Source organism: Leucopleurus acutus (genome assembly GCF_964270905.1).
Source record: "Leucopleurus acutus genome assembly, chromosome: X".
Lineage (NCBI taxonomy): Eukaryota > Metazoa > Chordata > Mammalia > Artiodactyla > Delphinidae > Leucopleurus > Leucopleurus acutus.
The window spans coordinates 107473419-107495312 of record NC_139148.1 but is presented as its reverse complement, the minus strand read 5'-3'; the positions used below and the strand labels follow the sequence as shown (position 1 = coordinate 107495312).

Below are 21894 nucleotides of genomic sequence, written 5' to 3'. Positions count from 1 at the left end.
TAAACTCTTATAAGAGCAGTGAGCTTATATATGCATAGTTTAAGGATCTCTTTTTCATACTGTCAGTGACAAAGGAAATGCTCATTGCCTCCCAGCTGCCATATCCCTCAAAGTATTTTGGCGGCTGGCTGTGAAAATCCAGATGGAAATGGCAGCGAGGTGAATGAAACCTGGGAAGGCGAGAAGCAGGAAGTTCTAGCATGAGCCACATGCACACTGTACAAAAGAGGAAAACTAGGCTGTGAATTCGAATGTGCTACTTATAACTTCATATGCTGTATAAGGTGATTAGGACTCAGTGATAAAATTGTTCCAAGTTGGCTTTGCCACTTGGTATCTATGTGGCCTTGGACAATTTACATAAACTCTCTTTGAGCCTCAGTTGCTCTATTTAAATGATAGGGATAATAATAACCTTTCTCACAGGGCATACTGTGAGAATTATATAAAATAATGTATGTCTTGGGACCTGGTACATTGAAGGTGCTAAATTTACATCTGGATGTGATCTTGGTGGCCTCGGCCTGCAGCGGCTTGAAGCAGCATCTCAGTTCCCTGACCAGTGACTGAAGCCAGGCTGCGGCAGTGAGAGTGCTGAATCCTAGCCACTAGACCACGAGGGCCAGTGACTGAAGCCAGGCTGCGGCAGTGAGAACGCTGAATCCTAGCCACTAGACCACGAGGGCCAGTGGCTGGTTACAAGGCCCTGGCTCGTCTACTTTGGAGAAAGGAATTTCAACAGAAAGACGGAAAGTAGTGAAACAAGTAAAGTGTTTACTAGGTGGAAAAAAGCACGTGTGGATAGACACACATGGGCAGGCTCAGAGAAAGAGTCACACCTTTGTGGTAGTTTAAATCACTTATATGGAGGCAATTCTTCCAGGTTTCCTCTGGCCAATCATCTTGCTTTGCCAGGCTCTGTGTCCATATTTGGTCTCAGTCAGGGCCCTCCCCTGTGTGTGCACGCATCTTTTAGCCAGATGGATTCCAAGGGTTTCTGGAAAATAGACCAAATATATTATGGTCTGGTGCCCCCTCCCTTCTCTGACCTCTGAGGAGCTTCCTGTGCATGTGTAGTCTGGGAGGTCTCCTTGACCTCAAGAAGGAGAAATATGTGGTCTCTTTATCTTTTATCCAAGCAGGACTCAGTTCCTCCTTGCTCCTGCCATTATCTTTATCTTGGAGTATCAGCCTGGGGTCCTTCTGCCTCAGATGTACTTTTTTTTTCAATACATAAAAAAAAAAAGCAAAAAAAAACCCCTGCATGTTCCTTGGTAGCTTGAGTTCCATCCGCTTGTGCCCTAGGACTGGAGAATGTGTGCTTTGAAACCAGAATTACTAGTCAAAGTGTTTAAGTCTAAAACCTTGTACTTTGTCAGTTACAAATGAATTTCCTGGTAAATGAGGTAGATTAGTATCTCAATTTCCACAGCAAATAGAGAATGGCCTTTCTTTCTAAATATAGGTTTGTACAGGTAGGATTGTAATGTAAACACAACTCTCAAAAATAATTCTGTTATTAGAATATACAGTTCAGTTGAACTGTACTTAAGAATGAGGTCAAGACTGGCCCTGATTACTAGAGTATTTGACTACTGTGCTACTGTTTCTGTGTAATAACCTATTCTACCATTGACTATATATACACTATGCTACTAAAGAGCCCTTGTAGAAATTAGTGGTAAACAAAGGGGACATTACTAACCTCCCATTAGTGAGAGGTAGCTTTTGAAGGTTAGGGCTGCATTTGCACTGAGTTAACCATTTCCTCTCATCTAAGTCTTCTTTGAAACAAATAACATGAATTTGGACAGAACAATTAGCCAGGATTATGTGAGAAATCTATAGCTGTAGACTAAAACAAAGGCAACTAGCCTGTTAAGGTAGGAATGGCAAATGTGTGTCACTGGTATTGAGTCCACCTGATCTGTCACAGTACTTTATCGCTGAGCTCAGATTGGCCCATGAATCCTTCCTGCCACATTAGGATCATACCTAATTTGTTGATCATGTTTGCATCAGTCTAACAATCAAAGCATTCAGGAATTTTAGTGTCCAGAATCGAAGCCCTTCTGATTTCACCATAATGAAGGCAAAATGGCAGACAAGTCCAGAGAAATTCACCTGTCATTTCCCTCATTCATGGCGGTTTGTGAACACAGATTGGTTTTTCAGTCTTATCAATTATGTTACTTTGTTTCACTGCTCCCACTGTTCAATTGTGACATTTGAATTAGGCAAACAAAACATTCTTCTCCATTTTCTAAAAACTTGCTTATTAAGGTATAATTAATATACAGTAAACTGTACATATTTATAGTGTGCAATTTGGCAAATTTTGACCCATGAAAACATCACCACAATCATAGTGAGCATATCGATAACACCCCAAAGTTTCCTCTTGCCACTGTGTAATGCTTTTTCCTCTACCACTCCCAACGTACTCCACTCCCAGGCAACCTGGGATCTGCTTTCTGTAGATTAGTTTGCATTTTCTAGAGTTTTACATAAATGGACTTTTTGACCCTTTAAAAAAAATCCAGCATAGCTTGATATTTACCCATGTTTTTGTATGTATCAGTAGTTCATTCCTTTTTATGGCTCAACAGTAGTCCATTGTATGGCTATATGAGAGTTTACAGTTATTCACCTGTTGATGGCTATTTGAGCTATTTCCAACTTCTGGCTATTACAAATAAAACTGTTGTTTATGTACAAGTCTTTGTATGGACACACGATTTCATTTCTCTTGGGTAAATAGTTAGATCATATGGTAGGTGTATGTTTAACTTGATAACACGTGAAGGTCTAATTAGCCCTAGAGCAAACGTTGCACTCCACCCACCTAACAAAGCTTAATAGCAAGACCCAAAAGGGTAAAACCGTTGCCAAGTATGGACCACACACCAAAACAAAGTTCAATAATAGGTATAGGAATGCAAAACCCTTTTTGCGTACTCTACTCAGTGCTCATGAATTATGAGGTTTTTCACTGTGGTTGAGAACAGGGACTATTGGCAGTCCTGTTTCAGATTTGCAGCCCTGTTTCAGATTCAAAGTTGCTTCCTTTAATCCTTTCAGATGGTTCTTTCTCCAGTCTCAAGTGGTTTCCTTGCATCCATGTACTGTTCCGGACTCCAGTGAACATCCAGGGGGACCCTCTGCAGATCTCTGGAATTTTCTTTCTCTGCAGCTCTCTCCTCTTTGGTACTCTGTACTGCTAACTCTAGCTGTCTTGGCTTTCCCAGACTACCAGGTCCGTCTCCACAACTCAGAGAGACTGCCAGGCTCCCCTACAGTCTCCCTCCCCTGTGCTAAGGCCTGGAAACTCTTTGCAGGCAGTAAGCTGGCGCACTCATAGGGCTCATCCCATTTGTTTCCAACATCTCAGGGATTACCGTCCTTTTTTGCCCAATGTCTGAAAACCATTGTTACATATATTTTGTCTGGTTTTTGTTGCTGCTGTTTCAGGCATGAGGAGAAATTTCGTCCCTGTCACCCTATCTTGACTGGAAGCGGAATTCTTCTCCAGAATTTAACGTTTTTCTCTAAACTGAATTCAAATTCAGAAGTCCCTGATGAGTATCCTAAAAGTTCTTTCTACAACTTTTGCCCGTTTGGAAAGTTTCTTCTATCTCTGGGAAAAAAAAAAAAGACACATTCTCTGAGTTCATGAAAACAGAGTCTCTCAGAGGAGCCACCTATTTAGTCCAGGACACTCTACAAATTTGCCAAGATGGTAATTTCTATCTGGTATATGGGATGGAACCAATGGGTAAGAAGGACAAGAGAAGTTTTGACTCAAGTCAGCTGAGAGATCGTCTTCTACCAAGGCTTTGTGGTTGGTTTGATCAAAGCCCTCCCAGTTCTATACCCTAGGGTATATTTTGAAGAATTTTAATAGGAATTAGTTTCCCAACTCTTTAAGCCAAAAAGAATAGTGAGGACAGCTTCCTTGGTGAGACTATCTCAGTCAGAAGATGGTATAGAGAGCTTGTTCCCCATTAGTTTAATATTGCTATAAATTGGGTTTTTTTCCCTAAATCCACAGCCAGTGTGTTGCTGTCTTTCTCTTTCTGCCACATTTGTGGAGCATCAGTCAAAATGCATAGCTAATTTACCAAAATAGCAATTTTTCAATTTGCAGTGGTAGGCATTGTTTTATGTTAAATAAAACCATCTCATATGTGTCAGAATTGGATTCAAGAACTTAACCCTTTCAAGAGTGGTTTCATATTAAGTACTGACTTTAAAACTTTGGTATTTTATGCTCACTCCTTGCCTAGAATTATTCTAAGGCTGGAAGGGATGGCAATACTACCTTATATTTATATGTTCCTTCATAGATCATACAACACTTTGCAGAAATTATCTCATTTGATTTTGAGAGATACCAAAAAGTTTAGAAAACTCTAGGATCCGGAGGTCTGATTCAGGAGGTAATACAGATGATATACATATAGAGAAAAAAATATAAAATCAGGCTTAAAGCCATGTAGTAAAGAATAGAAATGCTATAAGGAAGGATGAGATTATTAGGAGGTGGGAGAAGAAAGTCAGAGAATACTTTGTGAAGGTACTGACCCAAACTGGATATTAAGAATTAGATTGGTGAAAAATCAGAGGGCCATATTCCAGGTGGTTGACACAACATGTCCAAAGATACTGAGGCACAAATAAATAGGTCATCTTTGAAAGATGGTAACAGGAATCCCCTAATGGAGCAGAAGGTAGTTTATTCAGTAGTTCTTTGTGGACAGTGACTCTGGTGCACAGTTCTACCTTGACATCTTTACTGAATCATCACAAAATAAATGCTTACAGATTAGGGTAGAATGTTGTAGAAGTCACATTGTTTGCTTTTAAGAGTATGTGTTTGAAGCAGTCTCAAGTGTTTTTAGTGGGCATCTAACTCTTTAGCTCACTGTTCTCACTTCTCTAGATGAAATTGTGCTGCACATTAATGCAGTTTAACACACACACACGTACACATACAAATACATACATTAAACAAACAGCTTCACATACTTTGTGAACATAATGAAAATATGGAAGTATACATGGAAGACCATAGTGGTCAATAAAGATTCAGGCTCCAAAGTGATATGAACAGCCAGAAAATTGGACCAGCACAGGTAAGAAATGAGAAATTTTTAGGGCCATTGAACATCATGCATTTTCAGTGTTCAGTAGCCCTGAAAATCTCTCATTTAGGCCAGGAAGTCTCAGTCTCATTTGAAATGTTGAAATAAAGAGAACATGCACAGGTTCTCATTGATCTAAATTTCTGTTGAAGTCCAGGACCTCCCACCATCTTTTCTAGTCCTTGATTATTTTTCCAGACTCTTGTTATGAAGGCTGTAGAGCAGGCCTCACCTTTTTTTATTGTAGTGGTAACTGCTGTCTGAGTTAGCTTCAGAGCAAATTCTCCCATCTTATGTGAGGACAGTCTAAGCTGGACCCTGCACTAAGATATATATTAGTTCAAGGAAATAAATAGAAGTTGTTTATTCCCACATCAAATTTCCTTCCTTCCTTAGATTGCTGAAGAATATTTTCATCTCTTTCTAAATAAGATTGGAGTCCCTTTTGATTTCTTCTAGGTTCCTATCTCATCTCCCTTCCTTTTGACTTTATGCTATAATTCTGTGTCCTTCTCTGGTTTGAGCCATTTTTACAGATTTGCAAATCAGTATACTTTTTTTAACTGTTTATTTTATATTGGAGTACAGTTGATTAACAGTGTTGTGTTTCAGGTGTACAACAAAGTGATTCAGTTATACATATACATGTATCTATTCTTTTTCAAATTCTTTTCCCATTTAGGTTATTACAGAATATCGAGCAGAGTTCCCTGTGCTATACAGTAGGTCCTTGTTGGTTATCCATTTTAAATATAGCAGTGTGTACAAATCACTATACTTTTGAGAGCATCTTTTTTTTACGTTAACATAGTCTTTTAACTATGTTCTGGGGTGGCTCCAGTTAGCCAATATCGGTCACAAAGGATGAATGTTTATACTTCGGGCTTTTAACTCTACCAGATTTTTTGCCTTACTTTTCACTATACTGACAGATGGGGATATCTTGAAAATTAAATAAGGCAAAATTGGTAGGTCCTGAGTACCGAAATAATGGGTGCATTTGGAACTGTGAGGGGGGAGATTAGGCTTCAGGAAGCTTAGTTATTTAAGTCATCTGATATCCACAGGCTCCAGACTTGCATGTGGGAGCACTCCATCTCTCACTCTGGTGCCCCAGAAAAGGCTGATGATCCCTGAGCACAAAAACAAAGGTCAGGTCTGGGTGGTGTGCCTTTAATACTCTGTTGTCATTTGGACCTTTAAAAAGGCTCTCTGTGATACTAGCCAAAGGACGTGACATGGTCCTGTTAACTCACTCTGCTCAGTGCCTAGTACAGTACTGTGCATTTGATACACCTTTTTCACAAAGTAACAGAAGAGGAAATTAAATTGGGCTAATTTTCTAAGACTAGGGGAAATCAGAGAAGTCTATTTTGTTTTGTTTTCTTGACTTGAAATTGAGTGGATGTTCAGCAGAGGTGTGTTTAAGTAAACTTAGATGAACTGATTTGTTTGACAATTTGATATCATTTCCCCTTCAAAGCCCCCAAACTGAGAAATATAAAATGGTAGCCAGTTGTGAAAATTATCTGCCTCCTGGGTAGTGTTGCTCCTTCCTTCCTCCCTCCCTCCCTCCGTTCCTTCCTTCCTTCCTTCCTTCCTTCCTTCCTTCCTCCCTTCATTCCTTCCTTTGTATTTCTTGCTTAAGACTGTAATAACTCATTGTATTTTTCCCGAGAGCCAGTAATGAATTATTAGTGGGTCTGTAGTATTTTTTTAAAATTTGTTTATTTATTTTTGGCTATGTTGGATCTTCGTTTCTGTGCGAGGGCTTTCTTTAGTTGTGGCAAGCGGGGACCACTCTTCATTGCGGTGCACGGGCCTCTCACTATCGTGGCCTCTCTTGTTGCGGAGCACAGGCTCCAGACGCGCAGGCTCAGTAGTTGGGGCTCACGGGCCTAGTTGCTCCGCGGCATGTGGGATCTTCCCAGACCAGGGCTCGAACCCGTGTCCTCTGCATTGGCAGGCAGATTCTCAACCACTGCGCCACCAGGGAAGCCCTGTAGTATTTTTAATTGTGTGAATTTTTATTCACTATGCCATAGAGTACAGTTTGTAATAGCCATGTTTATAAACTGATAATTTCATGTTTGATGAGGAACTATTTATTAAGTAGACTTTTTACATGATAGATTTTATGTACTCGGTTTATTAATAATCTTGCAATTCACAATGGATTACCTAGGCTGTATCAGTACTTTAACATAGCAAGACTTGTAATCATGACACAAGATCTTATTTAGCTAATGTGACTGATTATCTTTCACAGTGGAAGTATGAATAACACCTTGACTCATAAAACCACTAGTTCTTTTCCCATTCCATTTGAAAATATTAACCATTCCACATTTTTCCATAACAGGCTTAAGTTATAATTACAGAAATTTATAGAGGTCAAGGGAGGTCACCTAGAGATTTGTTTCTAGTTGGACCTGAACGTTTTGCAAATGAGAAAACTGAGGCTCCAAGATATTAAATGACTTACCCAAAAACTGCATGGCTAATTAATAACAGCTGTCTTTGCATATAGTCTGTAAGTCTTGTTATGAATTACAGTAATTAAAGCTAATAATTTTATCCCCTCTCCCTCTTTCTTATTTTGGAAATGGACTACACTCTTTGGAAGTTATATTCCAAATCACTCAGGTCATGGCTAAGATATACCATGCTTTTTGGCCTCCAGTTATTTATTTGGAGTGTGATGACTTAAAGCTCCATTTTAAGAGGAAGTGTGGATGGGTAGAATTTAAAGAAAAATAAAGTCTTGAGCTCATCAGAAACTCAGAAGTTCTAGAAAAATGCTGATATAAGTATTACTTTCCCTTTCAAGTTCTGATAAATGACTTCTCCAGGCTGAACACCTGAAGATCAATCCCTAGATTCAGAGAGAATATACAATAGTTCATTTTATTCAGCACTTCATAGAATTTTTAAAAATTATTAAATTATTAGCATTAGTAGAGGCCTAAAGTGATCCTTCGTGCCAATCCACTCAATCTAGTCACATGATTTCCAACTACAGAATGTTCCCGTAGCTGCTGAAAGCTACCAGTGATCAGTTTCATCTTCAGTTTCCCCCCTAAAACTGGTTTTCGAAAAATGGTTTTCAATAATGTTCCTAGGAAAAACGGGCTCCCTAGAGGATCAGTGAGAAATCACGAGTCACTTAGCCTTGATTGCCTGTTGACTTATAAATAAGCAAAACAGAATTTTGACTACCTTTTTGTTCATATTGCATGTGCTTTCTTCCACTAGGAGGAAAAAAGCAGGGCCTCCTTCTGGCTCAGAGACGCTTAACTCCACTCTCTTACTGTCTGGTGGGGTACAATCCACTAAAAAAACAATTGTAGAGGTATAATTGAAGTACAATAAACTACACATACTCAAAGTGTACAATATGATAAACTTTGGTATGTATACACATGTGTAACTATTGCCATAGTCAAGATAGCAGATATTTAGATCGTCCCAAAAGTTTCCTTGTGCCCCTTTGTTCTCCATTTCTCCCTTATTGTCTTCCCCAGATAACCATTGATTTACTTTCTGTCACTATAGGTTGGTTTGCATTTTCTAGAACTTTATTTAAATGGAAGCATGCATTACATACACATTCTGTTGGTCTTTTTTCACTCACTTATTTTGAGGTCCATGCATCTTGTTATATATCAATAGTTCATTTTTTTTTGACTGAGTAGTATTCCATAGTGTGCATATACCACAGATGATTTATCATTTCAGCTATTCATGGACACTTGGGTTGTTTTTAATTTTTAGCTGTTAGTGAGTAAACCTTTTGAACAACCTCGTACAGATGTTTGTGTGGACAGAAATTTTTATTTCTCTGTGATAAATGACCAGAAGTGCCTTGCTCTCCTGTTAAATTTAGCTTCACCTTTTTACGGAACTGCCAAACTGTTTTCCAAAGTGGTTGTACCATTCTACTTTCTTACCAGCCGTGTATGTAGTTGCTCCACACTTGGTGTGATCAGAATTTTTTAGCCGTTCTGGTAGGTCTGTAGTTGTATCTCATTGTGGTTTTAGTTTGCACTTTCCTAATAACTAATGAGGTTGAGCATCGTTTCATTCATTTATTGGTCATTCCTGTATCTTTTTTTGTGAAGGATCTCTTCAAATCTTTTGCCCATTTTAAAAACTGGATTTCAACTCTTTATTAATTTGCTCAGATTTTGTCTCCTACAAGGCTGCAAAATAGGTTTTCCTTACAATAAGAATTAAATACATGTTTGTAAGGCCCACATACATCATTCACTTGGCAACATCTGTGTCTGTTTATTCCTGAAATGTAGTTTCTCATGTTTCCAGTCTGTCCATTTAAATCCTAGATATTCTAAGATTGTACTTATATTTCTCTTGTGACTAGCTTTTTGGTAAGAATAGATCTATAATAAATCCATTGAACTTTATCTTCTCTAGGGAATCTGTAGCATTTTAGGTAACAAGGTTATATGTGCAAGGCTAAAAACATCCACTTATGGTGCTTTGTAAGTGCTTTATAGAAAATGCATCCTGTGGGAATTCTGAACACCACCAAGACATTTGTGTATTTAAGGAAATAATTTACAATGGTAACATTGATTTCAAGAATGAGAAGCGAGGCTGTTCAATGAATAACACTTACTGTAAATAAGTGAAACTTTTCCTTTTCTTTCTTTCCTTATTTATTAATTTCTTTCTTTATCATTAAAAAATGAACAACTGATAACTTACTTGCATTGTTTCATTCAAAAGTTATTTATCGGCAAGGCATTATACTTTTATCTGACTGTATCTAAGAGAATGTGGGGTTTAGTCTTTTTGTATTCAAATCATAGTTCCAATAGAAATATTATGTAATTTTTTTATCATGTTACACCACATTTCCTTAGAAGGGAACAAATCCACGTTCAAGTTTCTTTTTGAATGGGAAACAAATCTCTTTAACAAAGAGGGATTGTGCTTACATCCATCAGTGGTTATTTTTAAAAACTTCTCTGTTATTATCTGAAATGACAGGTTAGCCATGTATTTATTTTTATTTGCTCATCCTTTTCCAATGAATATCTTTACTATGACTCAGATGCTCATATTAAAATCTTTGGAAAGTCTCATCTCATATGCCATCGTATGAGTGAAAATAAATGCAAGTCTGTAAATTTATTTCCTAAATACTCCTAAAGTAAACTTAATTCCTAAAGTAAATTTCCTAATTAGTGCCCTGAATCCATGGCAAATAAATGGGGGGTTGGGGGGGGCGGCAGTTCACAGTAATTCAGTTCAAACACTTTCTTGCTTGTGTCTCCAAATAGAATTTGAGCTGTTGTTGAAAAATCTTTGGTAATGCCACAATAAGGTTGCTCTCTCACTTCTCCCCTTTTCCTGGCTCCCGCTGATTTCAGAGAAATCTCTAGAGAAGCAGTTTTCAAAGTTTTCAAAGTCCCTGGACAAATAGCATAGGCCTTACCTGGGAACTTGTTAGAAATGCAGATCCTCTGGCCCTACTGCAGACCAGCTGAATCAGACACTGAAACTGGGGGCCTGGGGAAGGCAGGCCCAGCAGTCTGTGTTTTGACACGCCTTCCAGGTGATTCTGAAGCATGCCAAAGTTTGGGACCCACTGGTCTAGGGGAATGAAAGAAGTTGTGAATGCAGGCCTATATAAAATTCCTTTCCTACAGCTCCAAGCTGACAGGTTCATGATGAGGTTGCTGTAGCAACAACTGCACAGTAGGATTGGATAATGAAACTTTGTGAAATTAAGACGCATGAATATTAACCAATCCCATATTCTAGATCACTAAGATTTATATTGGGCAAAATGGATTTTTACTTTTAGCCTTATGTCAAGAAGCACAGTTTCATAAGGTTTTATGTTTGACAAGTGGAAACCATGCCGTTTTTTAAGCATCACTCCTATAGAATTTAGACAATTTTGGTAGAAAAATAGAATTACTCTTAAAGACATTCATCACAGGACTTCCCTGGTGGCACAGTGGTTAAGAATCTGCCTGCCAGTGCAGGGAACACGGGTTCTGTCCCTGGTTCGGGAAGATCCCACATGCCGCGGAGCAACTAAGCCCGTGCACCACAACTACTGAGCCTGCGCTCTAGAGCCCACGAGCCACAACTACTGAAGCCCGCAAACCTAGAGCCCGTGCTCCGCAACAAGATAAGCCACCACAATGAGAAGCCCGTGCACCACAACAAAGAGTAGCCCCCGCTCGCCGCAACTAGAGAAAGCCCGCGCGCAGCAACGAAGACCCAACACAGCCAAAAATAAATAAAAATAAATAAATTTATTTTTGAAAAAGACATTCATCACAGAAATCATAAGTAACATCCTCAACAGTGACATAAAACCCTGACAGAATTTATAATTGACTTTTCATAATAAAATATAGTAGCTTTATTTACCTGTAATACCTGTTTCACAGAACACAGTGCTGGGTACCTAATGGCTGTTGAATAAGCATTAAGATATGATTTGTTAAACCCTTGTTTGGCAATTACATGTCACAAAAATTGCTATTAAAAATATATTTGTATTCTGTACTCTTCTTTCTAGTATACGGTCAGTCTAAATTCTAGCACTTTCTGTATTCAAAGAATTAAATTCATTTTAGGGTTTGCATTTTATTGATATGTGCTAAGGATTAGATGCGCTCAGTTAAGCTTCTTCCTGGCCAAATGACATACCCTGTCTCTGATGTCAGTCTGAGAAAATCCTATATAGTGTACAACATCCCCGGATTACCTTATCTAAGTATTACATGGACACTTCAGATGATATGTCTTGGCATGTGGTCATTTTTCATTAACTTATTAAGGTCTGTTAAAGCATCTTTTCCCCCTTTTGACACCTTGCCATAATTGAATGCAAAATTGACTGTAAGACTGAATGAATGCCTGATATTCATGCAGTAAGTTGATGGGGCTTCCTTGGTGTCTAGCAGGCACCATGCCCAGATGAGTGTTTTAGGAAAAGGGGCTCTGTTGCTATCTAACATTGGCTATGGACAAGTGACATCTACCCTGTGGACTTCATTTTCCTCAACTGTAAACAGAAGGGATTCATTACATCATCTCTAAGACCTTAAACATTTTATGATTCTAAGGCTTAGGGGGAACTAGGGGGAGAATCCAAACCTTGAAGCATTGCTGAGGTGCAATATACGATTGAAAGTTTTTTTATGTATTTCTTGAAAGAATGAATGAAACAGAATAATTAGCATAAAGTCAGCCTCATACTTCTTTGGAGACAATGGAAAATAGTGATATTAAATACTCATAATTTTAGAGTTTAGACTAATGTGTTTTAGGAAAAATACTTTCAAAAAGTATACTTAATGTTTTTTCCTCAGAGTTTTCACATTGAATTATTTCTTCTTAACCCTAAGGTATATTAAATACTTAGAAAAGCCAATAATTTTAATATTTTAAGCATAGGTGTGCTCTGCAGATCATATATATTCTTCCTAGAAGAGAAATATCTTTTAAAGGACAACTCTCTACACTTTATACTCCCCTGCACTCACTTATTTCATTACATTTGTGCAACCTAAAATTGTAGGTATAAAGCTATTTTGGGCATGCTTTTTCCAGAACCTTGTAAGAATCAACAGGAGCATAATTTTAAGCTACAGAAGTGCAAAATAAGCACAGAATCCTAGCTACCATAAATATAAAGACCAGAATTCTAACTTGGCAAAAACACATAAATACTAGCAATGGGGGAGAGGGACATAAGGACAAAAAGGTCGAATTTTACCAGGTATTTCTGTATGTTTATAAACCTTTTCTCTGAACTTTGTGTCTTCTCAGAGATGGAATTTTGTGAAACCCCTCACACTCTGTGCTCTGGCTACCAGACAGACATGCACAGTGTTTCTCGGCATGGCTACCAGCTAGAGATGGGATCCGATGTGGACACGGAGACAGAAGGTGCTGCCTCACCTGACCATGCGCTGAGAATGTGGATAAGGGGGATGAAGTCAGAGCATAGTTCCTGTTTGTCCAGCCGGGCCAACTCCGCATTGTCCTTGACCGACACTGACCATGAAAGGAAGTCTGATGGAGAGAATGGTAATAGAGCTATCTGTATTGTTTACATAAAACCCAGAGAGGATGCAGGTTTTAGCCTTTGATTTGTTTTCCTTCCCTATGTCTGCCTACCCTTCATTTCGTCTGCAGAATGGAGATGCAGGTTAGCAGGGTCCCATGGACAAGGCATGTACCTAAGTATCTGGCAAATAGACACATTCATTTACAATAATAGATGAAGTACTTTTTATTTCTGGTGATTCCCCCAAAGGAAATAAATCTCATAGAGTCAGTAATATTGTGCATGTCTTATTCATTACTCACCTTTTATTTTCATCTTTATTTTCCAGTGCAATACTAGTGATATTTATTTTAGAAGTACTCATGTCATGTATTTTGGCTTTGTATCAATATATGAACAATGAGACGAACAGCTGTATAGCAAGCTTATTATGTATGTGCTCTCTATTCTGATTCAGATTAACCTGTCAAGTGTACAGAGAAAGGCAAATTAACCAGATTGGACTGAAATGATTAAAAAAAAAACAGAAGGTGAACATCAGCCATTTGCCAGACAATAAGTAGTAACAGTAGTGTCATTAAATTGTAGTTATATATTATTTTCTTACAACTTTTAGAAATGGAAAAGTTTTGTCATTTTGATTTGTTGGGAAGAGGTTAATTTATTTTGTCGTCTGCTTTTCTGTCCCTACCGAAGAACAAAGTCCTTTCATAAAAATCACATTACTGCTTATTAAACACATTAATCTAATCTCCTCCTCATTCTGTTTGTCTAAATTTCATAGGTCCCATCACCATGACCACAAAGCCTGGTCTGTTAGCAGTGGCTAATGAGTATTTTCTCAGGTGTCAGAGAGGTAGCCAACAGCCCTGTACCTGCAGCTTTTTCTATTCTATCCTCCTCTGCCTCCTTCAGCCTGTAGGAGACATTGGCCACAAGGATATAATCAGGAATGACATTTGTAATATCACTAAATATCCTATCACCAAATATCCTTGAGGGTCTTGATATTTTAGGTTTATTTTCATGAATGTATGTATGTATTGTTGACTTAGGCGAAGAGTGTAGGGGAGGTGAAGTGTGGAAGTGAGAAGGGAACATATTTGATCTATGTCGTGCATATTCATGTAAGTGAAGCACCAATAGGATGGAAGTTGGGGGACCTTGGACTAGTCCCTACAGTTTTGGGGCTTCAACTGTCAAACAGGAAAAATAACGACCAAATTTATGTGAAATGGGGTGATAGAGGCTCTCCTGTATTTCAAAGACATTGTTCTTCGTCATCTCACTCCTGACATAAGGAAGTTATAGCCAGTTCACTGGGTTGAAACATTAAAATAAAAGAAAGGAATTTCCCCGTAGTGCTCCACCATTCTACTCCTGCAAGACCCTAGGTATGGGTTTCTTCTGGGGTGATGAAACTTCTGGAATTAGATAGTGGTAGTAGTTGCACAACTCTGTGAAAATACTAAAAGCCACTGAATCGTACACTTTAATAAGAGTGTGAACATTATGGTATGTGAATCGTATTTCACTGAATTTGTTATTTAAAAAATACTACTGGATGAAGGGTAAGGATTGAAGATTGAAGAATCCCAGATGACTTGGACAAGGATTAATTAGTAAAAATGTTTGCTATTACAGGTTTTAAATTCTCTCCTGTTTGTTGTGACATGGAGGCTCAAGCTGGGTCTACTCAAGGCAAGTGTTTCCAAATATTCAATGACAAATTATTTTACCTCACCCCATCCCTGACACCCACCCTACAACATTCAACCCTGCCCGTCTGATAAACAACACACAGGCCTGGTTAATTAACCTGTCAAAGATTAGTTTATTGGTAGCTTGTTGGTTTGCTTTCCTGCGGAAGACTTCATGTATGTGTATGTTGATAGTAATGAGGAGGTGACGGGGGAGCTAGGTAGAATAGGGAAACGTTGATTTCGCATGAAGGCAGAGATTTACATCAGGTTGGGTTGGTTTTGGCCTCATGACTTTCTGTTCTATCAATACATTATCTATGATTTTTTACATGACTCTAGCCATTAACATAGTATATAGTTCAGATACTGTCATAACTTTACACCTAGCAAATGGTCTTGGTCTTTTCCTTCCGACGCTCTGGCTTGGCTTAAGAATCACACTATACCTATGTCATCAATTATAAATAACACCTTCAAATGAAGGAAATGTTGTTCATTCTTTTCTGTAGACCTGTTTTTATACTGTGTCATTCCTTAGTGAGGGGACATTGGTGTCCTTTTACTTTTGCCTTCATTGTGCTCATTGGGCTTTGCCCCTTTGCAGAGGGATACTGAAAGCAATATTTATTAATGATTTTAATGAAAATCAAACACTTTGTGGCAGAGGGAATCCTCACATCTGACCACAGGGCAATGACTCAAAATATGTAAGGAACTGGGGGAAATGGATCAGAGGGAAGATATATTATAATCAGCTTCATCAAAATGCATATTATCCTCCCCTTCTTCCACCACGAGAACTGCTTACTGTGATGAGCCACTATATGCACTGTGTTCACGTGCCACGTCCCTTGGATGTGTTAGGAACCTTCAGGAATGTTTGGGGCTGTTCAGTTTCGTTTTGCCTTCAGTCTGTAATCAGCCATCTACCTTGATCATGTAACACTATTTACTGAGACAGAGTTGGAAGACTCAGGAGTAAAGGCCGTGTATCTTTTCTTTTCTTTATAGGTTTATTTTCCTTATGATTTATTTTAGGAACTGGATGCGCGACCACAAAATTGGGCAGGGCGCCGATATAAAACTATGATCCGCTCTGCTAAAAACTAGTCCTTAACTGTAAGCCTCTTTTGACCCAATGTGCACCTCCAAGGGGGGGATTTCAATAGAACATAGTGATAAAAAGTTTGTATTGTGAAGCCAGACAGCTTAGATTTAAATCCCAGCTGTGTGATCTTGGGAAAGTTGTCTAAAGTTTCTGTGCCTGAACTTCATCATTTGTAAAACAAGGAGAATATTACTATCTACCTCTAAGATTTTGTGATGATTGAATAAATTAATGTATATAAAGGTTTAGAATAGTACTTGTAACATATGAGTACAATAAGAATGTTCACTATTCTTACTGATCAGCACTTCACAGTTTCCAAACACACTTTTAATATCTTTATCTCATTTCATCCTCCTGACCCATCTGTGGAATGATTCTATTGTTATCAGCATTTTACATAGGAGGAAGAGTTAAACAGCAATTCAGAAACAAGTTAGCTAAATACAATTGATTGTTTTCCAAATAGCCACTTTTTTCCTCCCTTGGATCATGAATGAATATAAGATATGAACTTGAACAACTTTTCTCCACTCAGAGTTCTGTAAGTTTTACTCTGCTCCTACTAGTAATTTTCAGTAAGGAGCATACAATTTGGAATCTTATGACTTAGAGTAAGATTTCACCAATTTAGATTCCAAAAATTTTCAGTCAGTGATACCAGGCCTGGCCTGCCTTCAACATTTCCATAGATTCTCACAGAGGAGGTTTGAGTTGAGAGTGTAAATGGTTTTTCTAAAAAAATGTTAATTTGAAAAAACAAGTTATTTTTAACGAATTAACATTTGTGTGCAAATGTGGCTATTTATTTCCCATTGATCTCATACATTCGTGAAAGCAGGCCTAGCAAGGAATCTATTTCAGTAATTTGAGTTTCTATATACTATGTTGAAAAGAGTAAATAGCTTAAAATTGGGGGGATTTATATACTTCACTACCTCAGACTCCATGCCACTGCATCCCTGTGTTTCAGTTAATGTCAATGACATTTTATTTTGTTTCTGTCTTCCTATATACATTCTGATTTTTAGATTATTGATGAGGCAATGGGCACAATATCATGGATCGGTTTAGGATGATTTAAGCTTCACTCCTGTAAATTTGGGAGAGAGGTGAAGATTGGGGAAATTGTTAATTTGGGTGTGCTGTTCAACTGAGAAAGATTCTGAGATGTGATTTCAAAGACACTTTCAATTCTATCCATCCTAGGCTATAATGTCTTGGATTTTCTACTTATATTTCCAAAATCATGTCTATAAGGACTTATTTCTTTCATTTAATTAATTGATCAAGCCTTTGAAAATATTTATTTTTTCTCATTTTCGTAAACTCTATTTGGTTACCCTTAATTGAATTGAAGTTTCTGATATGCTTTAACCCATGAAAAATTAAAATAAATAACCTTCCATTTCAGTACCGAAACAGACAGAGGTCTGCAGTACAAGGAAGGGAGAGCAGCAGGTAACAGAAGAGAATGTGGATTTCTCGTCTTTCACAGGGCAATCAGAACACTAAGGCACTTTATTTCCATTCCCTGAAATTTGTCCTAAGTAAACCCTTTGTTGTCTATTGACGCTTAATCGGCTGTTAGGAAAAATGCAGATTTACTCAAGTTAGCTTCAGCCTGAGGCCCGTGAGCAGGACACTTTGATATCAGTCATAATACTTTATTCATTTTACTCCTTTTCTACTCCCATTCCACGTTACTACCAACCTTACTATTCATTATACTTGAGTTGTGTATTTTCTGTCTTCACGATGGTTTTTAATAAGTACTAGATAGGAAGCTACTTGAAGACAAAGCCTGGTTTATTCCATATTTTTGCTTCAGTACTTAGCCACTGGATCTGGAGCCCAGTAGGCACTAAATAAATGAAAAATATGCTTTGCTCTGAGGGGAAGAATTAAAACTGAGAGATAATATATTTTGTAGATCTTCTCTAATAGAAATGCTACAGTGGGTCAAACCTCTGGTCATCTAACACACAACTGCCTCTGACAGGTGATCCAGTGGGCTTTTCTTAGAAGGATTTGGCAGTCCTACTTGAGCATTAACCTCAGTGATTAGGGTGTTCCTCAATAATTACATTTGACTCTACATTAGGTTGGAGGAAAAAACTATATCAACAGCTAAATCTGAATAATCAATTTCCAAGAATGTGTTTCTCACATATGGCCTAAATGAAACACTTGGATTAGAAAATGTGAAAATGAAATTGCTTATCAAGAAGCTAAATAGAGGGAAATAGGTAGAGAAAAGACATTTATAACCTTTAATAAAGTATAAGTTACAAAGAAATTATTTATGGCTATGCTCTTGTTGATAATGCTATTTCTATGTAAGCAATACTTATTGAGCACTTACTCTTCGCCAGGCTCTGTATTGGAGACTGGGGATATATAAAAGATGACCAGTACATGATCTCCACCCCCAAGGAATTTACAGTCTAGTGGGCAAGATTGATGCCCTATTAATTAGGATTGTTTATTATTATTTATTATTGTTATTGCAGGTAACAGCTTGAGCTAGCTTAAAGAGAGAAAAACAAATTCATAAAAAGGGCATGTGAATGCTTCATGGGACCAGGACAAAAGAAGGAACTAGATTAGAAGAATTGCCTGGGCTTTGCCTCTTGCTTCTGAATCCATTTCCTTCAGTCCTGTCTCTGCAGATTTACTTTCTCTAAATCTCCATCCACAAGGCAGGCATAAAACCTCATACAGTTCTCCAGTTTATATTTCTTCTGTTCAGGAAAGAAGTTGAGATTAACTGGATGTTTTTCAATGCCGTTTCTAAATTCCAATGAGACAGATTAATTTTCCCAGCTTGAGTCAGATGTCTACCACTGGTCACATCAGCTACAACCAGGGAGTAAGGTCAGCAATACAAATGTTGCTTTCTGGGAACCCATCCACTGGATTCTTGGAGCAGTTTGCAATGCAGGCGGTCAGAGTCAAGTGAGCATGTATACCCAGTGAGGTCTACCAGAGAAGATAAAGAGCTAACTTTAATATGATTTAGTTAGTACCCTGATAAAAAAATATGTGCAGCTTGCTATGAGAACACAAGGGATGTGAAATCATTTATTAAAGTAAAAATTGTTGTATTAATGCAATCTAAATAACAATGTTCTCCGGACGGTGAGTGATTAAGAACATGGACTGCGGTATGAGATAGATCTAGGTTTGTGCCATGGTTCTGCCACTTTACTGTGTGTCCTTGGACCGGTAGCTAAAGCTCTCCAAGCCTCAGTTTCCTTGTCTGTCAAATGGAGACATTACCTATTTTAGTTTTTGTATGTGAGGATTAAATGAGAAAATGGACATATAGCACTTTACAGTGTTTTATATTAAATTAAATGCTCAATAAATCTTAGTTGTGGTTATCTTTCACACAACAAGAATTTATTATGCATGTATTGTGAGGTAGGTGCTACAGGGTGAAGTCTCTTTTATCAAGGATTAGCCAGACATGCAATGTGGCTTCTGAAACATCTGGTGTCCCAGGAAACTCTAGCGTAGCAGAGTTCAGCCTACCTTCTCATTTCAAACTGGGTAAAATTCCTTGCACTTGTCTTACCTTAAATAATACATCATTTTAATAGCCAACAATCTTGTTCTGCTAAGTAGAGAAGACTATGAGAGGGAATTCAATGAAGCACTTCAACCTGGTTGAGGGTTAACTTTGTACTATTGTATGTCCTATTGTCATTGTAGTAGCCCCTTAAGGTAGAGCTGGAATTTCAGTTACTCAGAAGCCCTGTTGATTTCCATGATTGTTGGGCAGCTGAGCTCCCTATGCACTGCTCAGGAACTTTACAGGTAACAGATTATCTGATACAATCCCATGATAGCCAAAAAATCCGTTAGTACTACTCCCTATTGCTTCTGTACTGCATACCACAGAAACCTGGTAATATACCATGTACTACCAATAAACACCATACCATCATAGCCATGCATTTGTCATTCTCAGACCCTGAATTGCTTCATCGGAACAGCAGGCAGGAGTGGTGAAAAAATAGCTAGCCTAACACCTGGGTTTCTTGAATGACATATAATAGTTATACCCAAATGAGGAGTTATGCCTTCTGATATTTGACCATGTGGGGCCATTCATGTGCATTTAATGGAAGGGATTTGTTTGTTCTACACTTCTTTCTTTTGCTTTTTTTGTTTTCCCTTGATAGTGTAAGTTATACAGGACACTTCCATAGCCATACCAGTTCCTCGGGAACCATCTGAATGTCGAAGGAAGTGTGTGAAACAATGCAATGACTTGGTAATAGCTTTGGCAGGAGCCCTGCCATATAACTGACATCCTAATGGCTCTGTTGGATCCATTAGGCATGTATAAGACAGTGCAGATGACTTTGTAATGGCTCCTTTGGAGACGTTACACAATCAGAGGAAGAGTGTAAGTCATTGGGATCACTTTATGTGTGGGTGAGACACTTCTGCGTTGACCATGATACTCTTACAGTTGAAAACAATTTTGATGATATTGAAATTTCAAGCCATTATAAAGTTAGATATAACAAGCTTATATTTTCCTTTTTAGTAGGGAATTTTAACCACTATTTTTTTAGTATGAAAGTAATATCAGCTGATGGTTTAAAAATTAAAACAGTAAAAACATGTTTAAAGTGAAAATCCTCTCCCTCTTTACGCTTCTATATAAAGTATAAAAGTCATAGGTTTACAAAGATTCCATCGTGCATATGCAAGAAAATAAAAATTATTAACCGGTATATAAATCTTTTAGGTAATTTTATAACTAGGACTTCCAGTTGTATCACCAGGGCAAGAAATTATCAAGACACTCTTGAGAGGTAGCCAGTGTTAACAGTGTATTATGTATCATTCCCCAAATGTTCTATACATGTACAAATGGGATAACATAGTAAAAGAAGACCAATAACTTTTTTCTAGTTAATATTATACCTATATAATATTAAATATATATAATGTTAAATTATATCTATATAATATATGTAATATTATCATCTAGTTAATATTATATTTTCCCATGTTTGCAGTATAGATCTGCCTTATTCTTTTTTTTTCTTTGGCCACACTGAGTGGTTTGTGGGATCTTAGTTCCCCGACCAGTAATTGAACCCAGGCCCCGACAGTGAAAGCGCCAAGTCCTAATGCTGGACCATCAGGGAATTCCCCTGCCTTATTCTTTTTAATAGCTGTATAGTATTCTGTTTCTGTATGTATCATTTTTTACTTAGTCCCCTGTTTATGGAAATCTATGTTTCCAGGACTTTGATATTAAAAACAATGCTGGGGCTTCCCTGGTGGCACAGTGGTTGAGAGTCCGCCTGCCGATGCAGGGGACACGGGTTCGTGTCCCGGTCCGGGAAGATCCCACGTGTCGCGGAGTGGCTAGGCCCGTGAGCCATGGCCGCTGAGCCTGTGCTTCTGGAGCCTGTGCTCCGCAACGGGAGAGGCCACAACAGTGAGAGGCCCGTAAACAAACAAACAAAAAACAATGCTGTACTTAACATCTTTGTACACATCTTTTTGCATACCTGTTGGATAATTTCTTAGAAGTAGAAATGATGGGCTAAGGATATGTACATTTCACATTTTTTATAGATATTACCAAATTTCCCCTTTAAACAACCAGTTTATCTTCCTACTAATGCTATATACTACTAATGCATCTGTTTTCCTGTATCCTTTTCAACACTGGCAAGGAATGAAAAAGATTTCTAATACCCAATCTGCTAGATGAAATATGGTATCTTTTTGTGCTATTATTTTGCAATTTACTTATGAGTGAGCTTGGGCATCTTTTTGTATGTTAATGGACCATATACATTTCTTTTTCCTAAATTGTCTGTTGACATCCTTTACCAATTTTTTCTA

General features: G+C 38.0%; 1 protein-coding gene across 1 annotated transcript in view; it reads left to right on the top strand.

Moving 5' to 3' along the window:
- TENM1 (teneurin transmembrane protein 1) overlaps positions 1–21894 on the top strand; it is a gene marked incomplete at its 3' end in the record, with an annotated part of 801014 nt that overhangs the window by 295006 nt on the left and 484114 nt on the right. Inside the window, exons 4-5 of the mRNA XM_082865351.1 lie at positions 12963–13223; positions 14848–14904. Coding sequence (XP_082721477.1) covers positions 12963–13223; positions 14848–14904 — 318 coding nt within the window. The remainder of the gene's footprint in view (positions 1–12962; positions 13224–14847; positions 14905–21894) is intronic.